This window comes from Lagopus leucura, unplaced genomic scaffold (assembly GCF_019238085.1).
Source record: "Lagopus leucura isolate 7727_CA_CO unplaced genomic scaffold, USGS_WTPT01 Super-Scaffold_100060, whole genome shotgun sequence".
Classification (NCBI taxonomy): Eukaryota; Metazoa; Chordata; class Aves; order Galliformes; family Phasianidae; genus Lagopus; species Lagopus leucura.
The window spans coordinates 896,995-909,522 of NW_024962306.1; the positions used below are offsets into that span (position 1 = coordinate 896,995).

The 12,528-nt window shown below is 44.2% G+C and overlaps 1 protein-coding gene across 6 annotated transcripts in view; it reads left to right on the plus strand.

Annotated features, from left to right (window-relative positions):
* The window catches only part of RBM39 (RNA binding motif protein 39), a 28,785-nt gene that overhangs the window by 13,849 nt on the left and 2,408 nt on the right, over positions 1–12,528 (plus strand). For 3 of the 6 annotated variants that reach the window (XM_042886703.1, XM_042886702.1, XM_042886704.1), the window contains 8 exons: positions 223–375; positions 906–1,043; positions 2,349–2,414; positions 3,291–3,495; positions 3,583–3,660; positions 9,122–9,154; positions 10,232–10,307; positions 10,475–10,580. In XM_042886703.1, coding sequence (XP_042742637.1) covers positions 223–375; positions 906–1,043; positions 2,349–2,414; positions 3,291–3,495; positions 3,583–3,660; positions 9,122–9,154; positions 10,232–10,307; positions 10,475–10,580 — 855 coding nt within the window. Of the gene's footprint in view, positions 1–222; positions 376–905; positions 1,044–2,348; positions 2,415–3,290; positions 3,496–3,582; positions 3,661–5,185; positions 5,367–6,956; positions 8,159–9,121; positions 9,155–10,231; positions 10,308–10,474; positions 10,581–12,528 lie in introns of those variants that run through there. The other 3 variants (XR_006181567.1, XM_042886705.1, XM_042886706.1) reach the window with 3 other exon arrangements.

Sequence of the window (12,528 nt, forward strand, 5' to 3'; positions counted from 1 at the left end):
AAAATACTGCATTTGACTCTGAATTGTAGTTTTTAGTGCTAGCTTTCCTCCAGGATTTGTTTGTTCAGAGGGTTTGATGCCACCCAAGATTTGCAGCATAATTACGCAGCCACTGATTGATTTGGCTGGTAGTTGCTTGTTAGTATGTCTGAAAGTAAACTGCTTCAGCTTCTTTCCTGGTGCAGCTCTGTCTGTAACAGTGTGTCTGTGCTTGTCTTTCAGGTGCGTGATGTGCGGATGATTTCTGATAGGAATTCCAGGCGTTCAAAGGGAATTGCTTATGTGGAATTCGTTGATGTTAGTTCAGTGCCTCTGGCAATAGGACTCACTGGACAGAGAGTCCTGGGCGTACCAATCATAGTGCAGGCATCACAGGTAAGGACTTAACACAGTTAAAAGCTTGGTTTTTTTAACTGGTGACTTGTTACCTTGCTGGAAAAGTTGGTGTTTGAAGTTGGTCACCAGTGAACATGCAAAAAGCCTTACCAGTAATGATCATATGGTTTAAATGTAGAAATTGACCTTGGTTCCCAGTAGCTGACATGCAAATCAAAGGTGCATTTTGAAAATACTGGTGTTAATAGTGTTACTTTTAAAAATCATAATATAATAATAATGATACACATAGTGTGCTTTCCAACAGATGTGAAAATCAAAATGACAGTTTACTAAGTGCAAGCCAGAATTCTGCACAAAGTTGTTCAGCTTGAAGATTTTAGGGAATTACATCTCTGTATTTGGTCATGGTCTTTGCTTTTGTATTTTGAGTTGACTACCTGGCCGTGCAGACTATAAACCAGTTGAGTTTGGTAGAAGTATTTTTTACTTATTTTAGGGTTTTTCAGTATTATTGTATTCGTACAGAATTTACCGATGTTTTTTCTTGTTTTTCTTTCTCCCTGCAGGCAGAGAAAAACAGAGCAGCAGCAATGGCAAACAACCTGCAGAAGGGCAGCGCTGGCCCCATGAGGCTCTACGTAGGGTCGTTGCACTTCAACATCACTGAAGATATGCTTCGAGGGATCTTCGAGCCGTTCGGCAGGGTATGCTGTGATTTGGCACTGTGGGCTTGTGGTTGATCTGAGCTTTCAGACAGCCTCTGGAAAAAATTCAGTCTCACAGGCACCAAACGTTGTCATTTTCTCACTGCTGTGTACCTACATTCTGCACCACAAGGCTGCAGGCATTGAGTTAGCATTTCAGGACAAGTGAGGGCCTTGACTGGAGACATGGTCCAGTGATATGAGTGTAGGCCTTATGTGAGAGAGCTTGAGAGTTCAGTGAGTTCCTGAAGTTCCCCAGAATCAGGCCTTGGTCTGGTTCACAGTGAATCTGTAGTAGTGTAATCTGTTTCTGAATACTTATTTATTTATTAGTAACTCGTGTTGCCAACCTTTGCTGTGTCACCTGCTGCTGTGATGTAGGCTTCTGTCTTTACACTCTGATCAGCGACTTTCAGTTTATAGCATGGTAATGTTTCCTTACAATTATGAAAGTGAGGAGATTGAATCTGAACTTTCCATCTTAAAAAAAAAAAAAGTTAAACACTGGTGCAGCACTGTGCTGACTGTTGCATTGAGGGTATGTCAGTATTGGTAAGGAGAAGGTAATACATTTCATACGCTGCTTAGGTATGTTTTTTATCAAGCCTGTTGATGATTTTCATACTGTTTTAGAACAGCAGCCTTGTTTTGTACATTCTGTAACCTCACTTTTTAGATCTTTGTTCAGTTTTTTGTGTGTATCCCTTTAATTCTGTTATGCAAAAGTCTGGAAAGTTGCAGCAGTTGGTTAAATTGTAATCCATGTGGCTGCTCTGTTGTTTTCTCCCAAGGTCTGGCAGTAGGGTTAAACAGACCAGGAGGATTTACAGATAGCTGTGCACGAAGGTTTTTCTTCCCAGTCTTCGGTTCAGCTCTCTTCAGCCACTATTTCGTGGCTCGTGGATGACTTTCTCGTGTTTAAATTCAGTAACTATGGAATGTTAGGGATTACAGTATACCTGATCATTGAAAACAGGCACACTTTTCTTAAAGCCCCTGGCCAGTCATGCAAACTGCTTTTCTTCATAAATTGGGTTTCCTCAGCGTATGGGACGCCCTGTGTTGTTTCATGGCCTTGGTGTTTACTGCTTCTGTTCATGTGTCAGAGTGCACATCTTGCTGCTTCTATGCTAATGTGTATTTGAGGGAAGAATTAAGAACTTAAAACCAAAAAAGAACAAAAAGAAACCCAGACATGGTTTCTCATTAATATGTGTATGTTTGTCAGGGCTGTACATGTGTGTTATTTGATATCTTGTTCTGTTCCAAACTGTTGGATTGTAAACAGGCTTATTCTTTTTTTAGATTGAAAGTATTCAGCTGATGATGGATAGTGAAACTGGACGTTCCAAAGGATACGGATTTATTACGGTATGAGTGGGGTTACCAGACTTGTTGGGCAGCTTTGAGCGTAACCTTCTCACACAGCAGTGCAGGTTACTCAAACCTTGCTTAGAAATTTCTGTTGCAGGATGTGCAGCAGTGGTCTGTTTTTTTCTGCCAGTTCTCTGTGGGTGACGTGATTAAATGATGCACGTGTACAGATAGGAATAGCATAGCTGATGGTCAGTGCCTGCAGAGCAGTGCTATTCCTGGCGGGCGAGTACACCTGCCAACACTGACTTTCTCATAGTGTCATTGAAATCATGGAATTACAGATTTTTATTCTTTTTTTTTTTTTTTTTTTGGTGACATCAAATTCCAGAGGCTGAAATTTTTGGTTAAAAACATCTTAATCTTGGCTCTCAAATACCTAATTTTGTGAACGGAGCAATTTGTGATGAAAGCAACATCAGAGGCCTCTGGCACTTGGAGACCAATGAAACAGACTTCATAGCTAATATATGATGTCTTAACACAGACAGCAAGCACGTGTTTTTGATTGGGCGTGCGTCCTGACACAGATCATTTGCAAGAGCAGCCAGCAGATGCGTGGTGGTTAGAAATTATGCAAGTGACTGCTGCTCTGGGAAGGTGTTGTAAGGCGACCACAGCCATGCCTTCCACAGACTGCAGTGTCTGTGTTGTCCAGCTTCAACAATAGTACATACCCTGCATAGAGGAAAGTAGATAGTCTGCCTTGCTTGTGTTTGGCTATAGCAGAAAATATGAATCACATTTAAGGTTGCAGCAGCTGCTGTTATGCTCAGTGCTTTCCACGTTTCTGTAGCTGTGGATGTTTGATGCGATGAATGCTGCTAAATATCGTTGGCAGGATTTCTGAATTTGTGTTTTTCCCACCTGCAGTTCTCAGACTCAGAGTGTGCCAAAAAGGCTTTGGAGCAGCTCAATGGATTTGAGCTGGCTGGCAGGCCGATGAAAGTTGGGCATGTAACTGAGCGCACTGATGCTTCCAGTGCTAGCTCGTTTTTGGACAGCGATGAGTTGGAACGAACTGGAATTGACTTGGGAACAACTGGTCGCCTTCAGTTGATGGCAAGACTTGCAGAGGGTATGTATGGTGATGAACAGGGAGTCTGCAAAATCCTGTGGCTTTATGCAGCTTGAATTAATCAATGTGTTGGTGCTTCCTGCTCAGGTACTGGGTTGCAGATTCCCCCGGCTGCACAGCAGGCTCTGCAGATGAGTGGGTCATTGGCATTTGGGGCTGTGGCAGGTAAGAAATGATCGCCTCCTTATTTGCCCAAAATGCTGGTCGTACTTGATGATTTTGAGACAAAGTGCTGAAATGCATCTTGTGATCTTTTAAGTTGGGAACATAGAACCACAGCGCATCTTAAGATTGAGGAAGTTCTCAAATCCGTGGGCAAATAAACAGTGGCAGCATGTGTCAGCTTTGATGGATATGCTTCACTTTGCATTACTTCTGCTGAATCTTTGTAGTTCATTTAATCATTACAGACCTTCATCTCTTCACTGTTCCCACTGCTAGTGGGAGCATTTATGTTCTGCTGCAGTGTAAATACTGGCTGTTAAAAGTGGCTGGCTCAAAACTGGAAGAGGATTGACTCTCTACAGAGTCCCTTCTGAAAAAACAACCAAAACAAAAGTCAGCTGTGCCAGGAGCAAGAAGGTTACTGGTACTCCATGGAGGACACTGCAGTAGCTAGGATCGTGTGATGCGTGTCCAGTGAGGTGGACACTGTACATCAGGGTGTCACGGTGTTGCTTGAGGAATGGCTGTAGCTCGTGTGCTTTGTTGTAAGAATTACCAAGACTTTAGCTTGAAAGGATGAGGCTGAGAACTGATTGTGCCTGCTGCTAGTTCAGTAGCTGGCCTGAGCCAAAATGTTCAAGAGGGCTTCAGGTAACTTTTACAGGAGACTTTAATACTGAAGCAAAAGGTGGCAAATCTTTGTAGCAGTAGAAAAGACTTGAGGGATATTGCAGATAACTGGCTGCTGGAATTTGCAAGAAGTGTCAGGAGACAAAGAAAGAACACGTGCATGGGATTTCTGTCTTCCAGCAGAGTGGCAGAAGGCATTCAGACTTAAGGTACACCTGAGTCACCTTAATGAAGTTCAAGTGCATTGTTGAAAAGAGCAAATGTGTGAAACTGGACTGTCCTGAAAAGAAAAAAAGGAAATAGTTTATATCCCCTGAAGTGGAAGGAAAGGGGTCTGAGAAGTGACAGAACGTTGGGAATTGAGAAACGAGTTCTTTATATTAATGAAGAAAGAGGTGAAAAAGACCAGGTGGCAAGGAAGAGGAGTAACTATTCCAAAAGAAGGAGGGTGAACAGCAGTAGCATGAGATCACCTTTAATGTAGGTGATGGTGATGTGACAGCCTTGCTTGGGAACAAGTGTGGTTGGTGAGAAAGGAGGAAAATGTTACAAAACAAGCTGTAATCATGTTCTCTCCTGTGTCTGAAGCAGGAGGCCACAAATGTGCTTAAGACATCTAAATCATTGGAATGGCATTGGATTAATGAGACAATGCAACTGTGGAGGAGTGAATTTTAAGGCTGAACAAAGTTTTTTGTATAATGTGCATGTTTAGCAATTGTAGAAATGAAGGTGGTAGGAGTATCACTGTTTGTTCCACTTGTATTGTGCATAAGGAATAATGCAATTATGTACAATTTGAGTAACTGTGGAGAAGGATAAAGCTTTTTAGAGTCATGAGCTGTCCCCAAAGTGAGATTTGGTTATGGATTAAAGATCTCTTTACTCTTGTTAGAGAAAATTACTACCAGGAATTATGTCATTGTGGGAGACTTTAACTTCCCTGATACAGATTGGAGAAGAATTGCTAGTAATAATGGTGGGGCCCAGATATTCCTGGATGTGATATCCGACAAATTTCTTCATCAAACACTCACTGACTCATGAAGAAGGGATGCTATTTTAAACTCATTTTGGTAAGTAATGAAGATGTTATGGATGAGAATAGCTTTGACCATTGACTGAGTGATCATGAATTGCTCAAGCTTAAAAGGAAGGATAAGGCTTGTGATTTCAAAAGTGGTGGTTGAAGAACTGAGGAAATAAAGTCAACTGCTCTGAGCAGAGTGAGTGTGTGAGCAGACAGGATGTAAGAAGTTTCTTCAGTTCCAAAAGCTAATGCTATATTGGATCTGTATCCTACAGAGAGAAGAGCCAGTCCTGTTAAAATTGGGCTCCACACTGATCTGGGTAATTAGCTCCAGAAAAATACAGGATAAGCACAGAGCCTGTGAAGAGTAGGAAAAGGGTAATAAAGATAATAAGGCAATAAAGAAGGCAGTGCTGTTAGTAAATGGTGTGATGAGAATTGCTTACCCAGAGTCAGGTTACGATAGACTTTGTGAAGATAAATGAGCAAAAGGGAAGTGTAGATGAAGATTTGTCAGATCTTGAAGACAACAGAAAAGCAGGGCTGAGGTTGAATGAAAAAGTACTTGAGGTGTTTCAGAAGAAGCTTATTCTCTCAGGTTGTAATGGGAACACTGGTCATAAAGTTTGGGATTCCTATCAAGTAGGAGTATGGATGATGAAAAAATGCATCTCGAGGTGGATGGGTCTAAAGAAGAGCTGCCTGTTGTCAGTTCAGGACAGTGAGACTCCTGTCAAATTAGTGAAGTAATCAGTACGTGAAATATGGGACACAGTGTCCAGTGTTATCAGTAAATATTGTAAGCCTGTGATATCATACATGGCTGGGACATCAGGTCTAAATTGCCTGCACTTTAAAAAAGGAAGGAGGAAGAACCTGATGTGGACAGTTGCCAGTCCTGTTATTCTGACTTCACTTTGTTCATTTAAAAGTCACACTAAAGGCAGGCAAGCTGAAGGCTATGGTTAAAATACTGCATACCTTCAGAAAACCTGCTTGGAAGCATTAGCAGTCTGTGAGTCAAGGAAGACTTTGATAGCGAAACTCTGCTAACTCCTGATTTGTTCATTTGGAATTGTAATCAACTTCCCAAAGAAGTTTCTGAGAAGGAGGCAGTATGTGCAGTGGGAACATCTGACAAGAAGCTGATTGACACAAATAGCGGATTTTTCCTCCCCAGATAAGACTGGGAACGATGGGATGTTGTTGAAATCTACTTCCAGTTTCTGATCTCATAAAATATTGCATGATTCACAATGGCAAAAAACAGCGAGGTAACGGTGAGTAAACAGAGGTGCTCTCAGTGTAGATCCATGGGCTGAGCACCTGCTGAGAACTGGTAGAGGTGCAGAGCATGTGACACAGCACCAGTGTCTGGCAGTGAGAAGTGTGATGAGTTGGAAAACCTGGGTTAGTCAGGGAGTGGGCATGAACTGCCTGTGATGTGCTTCATGTCTGCTAATTGGTGGCAAGAACTGCTTGCCTGTGTTTGGTATGTGCTGAATGAGACTGGAGATGGGGGGTGGTAAGTTACCTGGGGAGCCTGAGAGCTTGGATGTGACTGACATGGAGGGCATTCCAGCAGGAAAAAGAGCTGAAGCTAAACAGCTACAGCTGTCTGTTTCTTGTTCTCTAGGTAAATGTGTCTGAAAGTGGAAAATCAGGAGGCCGTAGAACACTTCATGTACTTTGTGGGACAGAATTTCTTTTCAGCAGATTTGATCTGCTGTTCTGCTGTAAATAATGAGAAAACTGGGAAACGTGGCATTTGTTTTCAAGCATTTGTTCACTTGAAGCTGGCTGTGCTTGAAAATGAAGCAGGTAATATTGCAATGTCTTTTAAGGCACGCAGTGCTTGGGTAGATATTCCTGCTGTATCTCTCCTGAGCGTGTGCAGAGTCATTGAGGTCTCCCTGTTCTTGCAGATAATACACAGGATGTACTCGTGGCTGAGTTTCCCTGGACACATGGTAACTTCAGTGTCCACGTCCTGTTCAAAGCTGCACCTAAGGAGGAATAGCCTTAGAAGAGTGACAGTGGAGTTCAAAAATGGAATGGATTTGGAGAGAAAATCCATTCTTCAGTCCTGAGCAGGAAGGATTCAAGTAGTTAATGAAAGCTTTTATGGATGGAGGAATATGCTTCTGAAGTGGCAGATAATTAACGTATGAAACATGTTGCTGCCAGGCATTGATTGGTGACCTTCTGTAAATGGAGCAGGTCTGTGAGCCCTGCCCAGAGCTGAGGGCTCTGTGTGGAGCTGTCACGTTGGGCACAGGAGGATGGGGCTGCAGGGTCCCAATGGCCAATCTTGGTGGGTGCAGCTGAAGTGATGTCAGAGGTGCAAAGGGAGAAGTCTGTCCTCATCTAACTAGAGAGATCTAAGAGATTTTGCTTATTTGCCTTTATTTTATTCAAACACTTTTTTTTTTTTTTTTTTTTAACCAAAAAACTTGGTAATTATTTATAGAATCACAGAATGGTTTGGGCTGGAAGGGACCCTTAGGTTCACCTAGTTCCAGCCCCTGCTCGAGGCAGGGACGCCTCTCCCTGTGCAGCCTGGCCTCGAGCCTCTCCAGGGAGTGGACATCCACAGCCTCACCAGGCAACCTGTTCCAGTGCCTCATCACCAGAACAGATGGTGAGATGATAGATTTGGGCACTTCTGTGTGGATCTCGTGGGCTTCTGTAGAGAATGTGCCCTAGGACGGCCCCCCGTTATGGGGTTTCTCTCTTGGTGGAGTGGAGCATTCCTTCCTGGTAAAAAGCCAGATGAGGAACATGCTAGATGTAGCTCAGCCTTCAGAGCTTTCTTTTAATCCTGTGTTTTATGTGCTTTCCCAGTGTGTGTTCTCTTGTGGAAGTCGTTTGGAAGGCCTTTGTGTCTCCAGGGCTTGTGCTGCCCATAGTGGTGTCACTGCCTCTGCCAGCATTCTGGAGCAGAGCTTGGAGGGGAAAAAATACCAGACAGGTGTCAGCCAATTTCGCCGAGTTTCCAAGTGGTCCATCATGTCATCACAGCTTTCTAAAGAAGTGAATTGTGATGATGACCCACTGCAAACCTCTGGCTCCCTGTGTTGGTGAGAATTGAGAAATTGAAACATGAGTGAAGTTCGTTTCCAGTGTTCCTAAGCTTTTTGTTGCTACTCTAAAGCTGAGTCAAGTATTTAAGTCATAAGACGTTGGGAAGTCTGTGTTCTTCTGCCCTGTTACTTCAAATAGGGACAGCTGTTATGCTTACGTGACAAATTACATGTTCTGAATGCTTGAAAATGTTTTGAAATGGAAGAGTACCAAAGGAACGTGTTGTGGTGAAGAGATAACAGGTGAAATAGCACCGTGTTTCTCTGACATAAATACAGTGACTGCTGTCAGAACGGTGGTTGGGTAACTGTGCTGAAATGCTTTCAGTTCAGATAGCAATTTTTCAGTGCCTGCAGGAATTGCTTTATTTTCTCATGGGAAAAGAAAATACTTAAAAGTCGAAGCACATTACTGACAAGGTGAGAACTGTGTTAAACTAAAGGGCACAGTCATGTCTCACTTTCCTTTTAAGGCATTGTTTCTCTTTGAAATACTCCTGCTTACCTACGTGGTTATGGAATATCCTGAGTACAGAATATCCCAGCTGAGGAGCTGGAAACAGGGAAATTTATTCATAGGAGCAGTTGAGAGCAGGCCTAGATTTTTGAGCAAGGTCTGAGCACAAAAGCACAAGCTAAACAATCTGTCTGGCAGGTACAACACAGGTATGGTAACATTCACAAATGTGCTAATTAACCTCTGTGTATTTCTCCTCAGATCTGCAAACAAGACTCTCTCAGCAGAATGAAGGTAACCTGGACTTTGATATAACTTGTCACCAGTGCCTTGTGTGCTGCGAATGTTGTCTCTAAGTGAAATGCTTTTGATGTGGAGATTGCCAGATTGCCTGCAGCCTGAGGAATTGTGCTGTCTGTAGGAACTGTGCTGACTAATGGCCACAAAGAGCAGAAAGCCTGTTGAATACTTGGCCTTTTCCATGGCATCAGCGTTGACTGACGCGTGCCCTGGGAATGCTGCTGGGAAATATCCCCGAGTCCCAGGATGGCTGTGTGGCTCCCAGCGCTCCATTGGGCCTGGGGCAGCCCAAGGGATGGGGCAGTCGGGCTTCAGGTGTGGCTTTGTTTTCCCCTGCATTAAAGGCAGGGGCTGGAAGAATCAGATGAGAAAATGGGGCGCTTGGGGTTGCTGTCTCTCAATTAGTCTTTACGTTGCGGCCTTTGTCCCCCTTGATTCTACATGTGTCGAGAGAAAGCAGCCTGTTTCACCTTAACAAACAGAAGCTTACAGCCTGTGAGAGAGCTGCTTTTGGACAGTGCTACGTTAATAAGATGCACTGTGGTGATTGGTAACAGCAGGTAATCAGTGATTGTTGGGTTACTGAGAGAACACAGAGCTGCGCTGAAGTTTTATCAGTTGCCGAGTGCTTCCTGCACTGCGTGTTTCTACAAAAGGTCAGATGTGTGCTTGAAGGATCCTTCAGTTTGCACAGAACAAACCCTGAGGATTCTCAGGGATGGACGGCAGTCCTGTGAAGTGAGGTGTGGGGCAGCCCTGCAGTGGCTGCTGGGCTGAAGGACGGCTGAGGGTGGTGCTGGGATGCACACAGTGCTCACGTGTGGAGACTTGTTTACACTGCAAATCCACCTCTGTGGTGGTGCAGGGTTCTTTTTTCTGGCACCAGTTGTAGCTACTCTGGCTTTTTCCACAGCGCTGCTTCCTGCCTTCAGCTGTCTGTTCAGTTAGAACTGTTGCTGATTGTGCCAGATAATCATTTTTTTAGAGTAGGTGGAAGCTCCACATTTAAATTGGAGCCACGTGTCGAGAATTCTGAGATTGATTAGTGTGTTTTCTTTCCCCACTGAACAGTTTTGGCTGCAGCTGCTTCTGTACAACCACTTGCAACACAGTGCTTCCAGCTTTCCAACATGTTTAATCCTCAAACGTAAGTGACCTCTTGCAGTTTCACTTCAGCTTTTGTTGATGACGTGTGAGAAACCAGTGAGAGCAGCAGGTGGGAGGGGTTTGGATGGATGGATTGGTTGTGAAGTGGGTTTCAGTGGGGGTAGTAATGTTTCCATTTCTATTCTGTTCCTCTTCCACCCCCTGCAGTGAAGAAGAAGCTGGCTGGGATACAGAAATTAAAGATGACGTGATTGAGGAATGTAACAAACATGGAGGAGTTATCCACATTTATGTAGACAAAAACTCAGCTCAGGTATGCCTGGCTCCAGGGGGCACTGATCTGAACAGGCTGCAGTTCTGTTGCTTTGTTCTGTATAGAGAGAACATTACAAAAACTCTTTTTTTCCCCCTAATCTGAATCTAATGATCTGAGTCTGAATGCCCTGAACGTGCTTAGCAGTTGTTCCAGAATGTAGTTCCCTTCTATTTTGGGTCATCGTCACTTTTTTTGGTGTTGCAGTCTGTTCTTACAAATTTCCACAGCTGAAGTTACTGTGGGATGCAGGCTGGAGAATAGCAGCCTGTTACTTCTGGCATTTCCTTGAACTGTGCATTTCCTAAGAGCCAGGGGCTTCTAGTTTCTTCATCTGCTGCAGAGTGCAGACTTCAGCTTCAGCACAAAGGTCGCAGTGCAGCAGCAGATTCAGATTTGCAGTGAATGTGCCTGGTCCTGTCCTTGGGAGCAGTTGTCTTCAGCAGCACTGTTAGCCAGGGCTCTGCCACCGTGCTGAGGGCAGTGGGGGGACCTGCGTCCTGGGAGCTGCTGCTGAAGGCTTCGTAATGAAGTGGTACTTGTGGAGGTTAGTGCCTTTCAAACAAAGAGATTCTTGAACGCCTGCACTTGAAAAACGCTAAGGAAGTTTTCTCCCTTGTTCAGTTGGCCTGTGCAGCCCCCAGACCAATCATCTCTTCCCCTGAATTTCCATTCCTGGCATATGAATTGCTGACATGAACTCTCAAACTCCTTTCCTATGGAATCCACACCTCAAACTGGAGTCCTGTATTAAAATGCTCACTGTCACATTCTCATTTCCAACCATGGAGCCTTCAGAGTGCTCTGCCAGGGTGACGGGCTGGAAGTTATGCTGCTGTCCCTCCCAGTTGCTGCTTAGGTAGGAGTGTGACCCTGGTGGAGACCTTCATCTACCATTGAGCTGCTTCTGTGGAAGTTTCTTTTCACCTGTGAGCCTTTCACATGGCTTGTTGAGGTGTTACATTTGCCATAAGCTGCTTTCTAATCCATAAGGCAGCATGCAGTCTTTGCTAAGACTTTCACTCTCCCAGAGAAGGGTTGTGTTGAACCGCTGGGCTGGTGGGTGTAGAAATGTTTCCCGTGGCACATCGGTCTGTGACTGCCATGGGTGCAGTGTCCTATTGCAGACTTCATATTTATTAACTTTTAAGCCTTTGACATTGCACGTGGATTCTGAGCTGCAAATTTGGCCCATTGTAATTCATAAGGGAGCTGTAATTTTATTTCTTTTACACACACTCGTTAGGTTGTGTGAAATCCATTTTTAAGTCTAACACAGGGACGGCTCTGATACAAAATACCCACTGCTATTTAGAAATACTTTGTTTGAACATAAACTTCAGCTGTGCTGTTCTGTGGGCTTAGATTCTCATCACATGACCTCACTTCTGGTCTCTGATCTCTGGCCTTTTGGGGATGTTTTCCAGACAGTCAGACCTGTGGCTCTGAGGGCTGTCGGTAACAGCAGTGCAGGCATCATTGGTGTGGTGAAAAGATCTTTGTCCCAACTGAATACGTACATTTCTCCTGGCTCTTGCAGTCTGTGGTGTGTTCCAGGGAAATTAAAGCTTTGCATTGCTGTGTCCCATTTAGAGGTTTAAGCAGCTGGGATGTCTGTGCGGGGGGAGGCTGAGAGCGGAGCCGTGTGTTCCTCAGTGCCCACGAGCATCAGCTGCTCACTGCCCCGTGGTGGACTGCAGGAGCCCCTGGGAAGGAGTGATACCACCATGGAAAAGATGGGTGCAGGCTGGAGAAGGCTGCTGAAGGGAGCTGTGTTCTTCTTATTGATACATACTTCTCTTCTAAAACCTGTTCTGGCTTGAGCGCATCATGGCTCAGCAGTTACTGGTAGTATTTTATTTAACTGTGTAGCCTTAAAAATGCACACGTTGCTGTGGGCTTGTGTGTGTTCTGCAGGTTTTGACTGCGAATGTCGCAGTACTTTGCT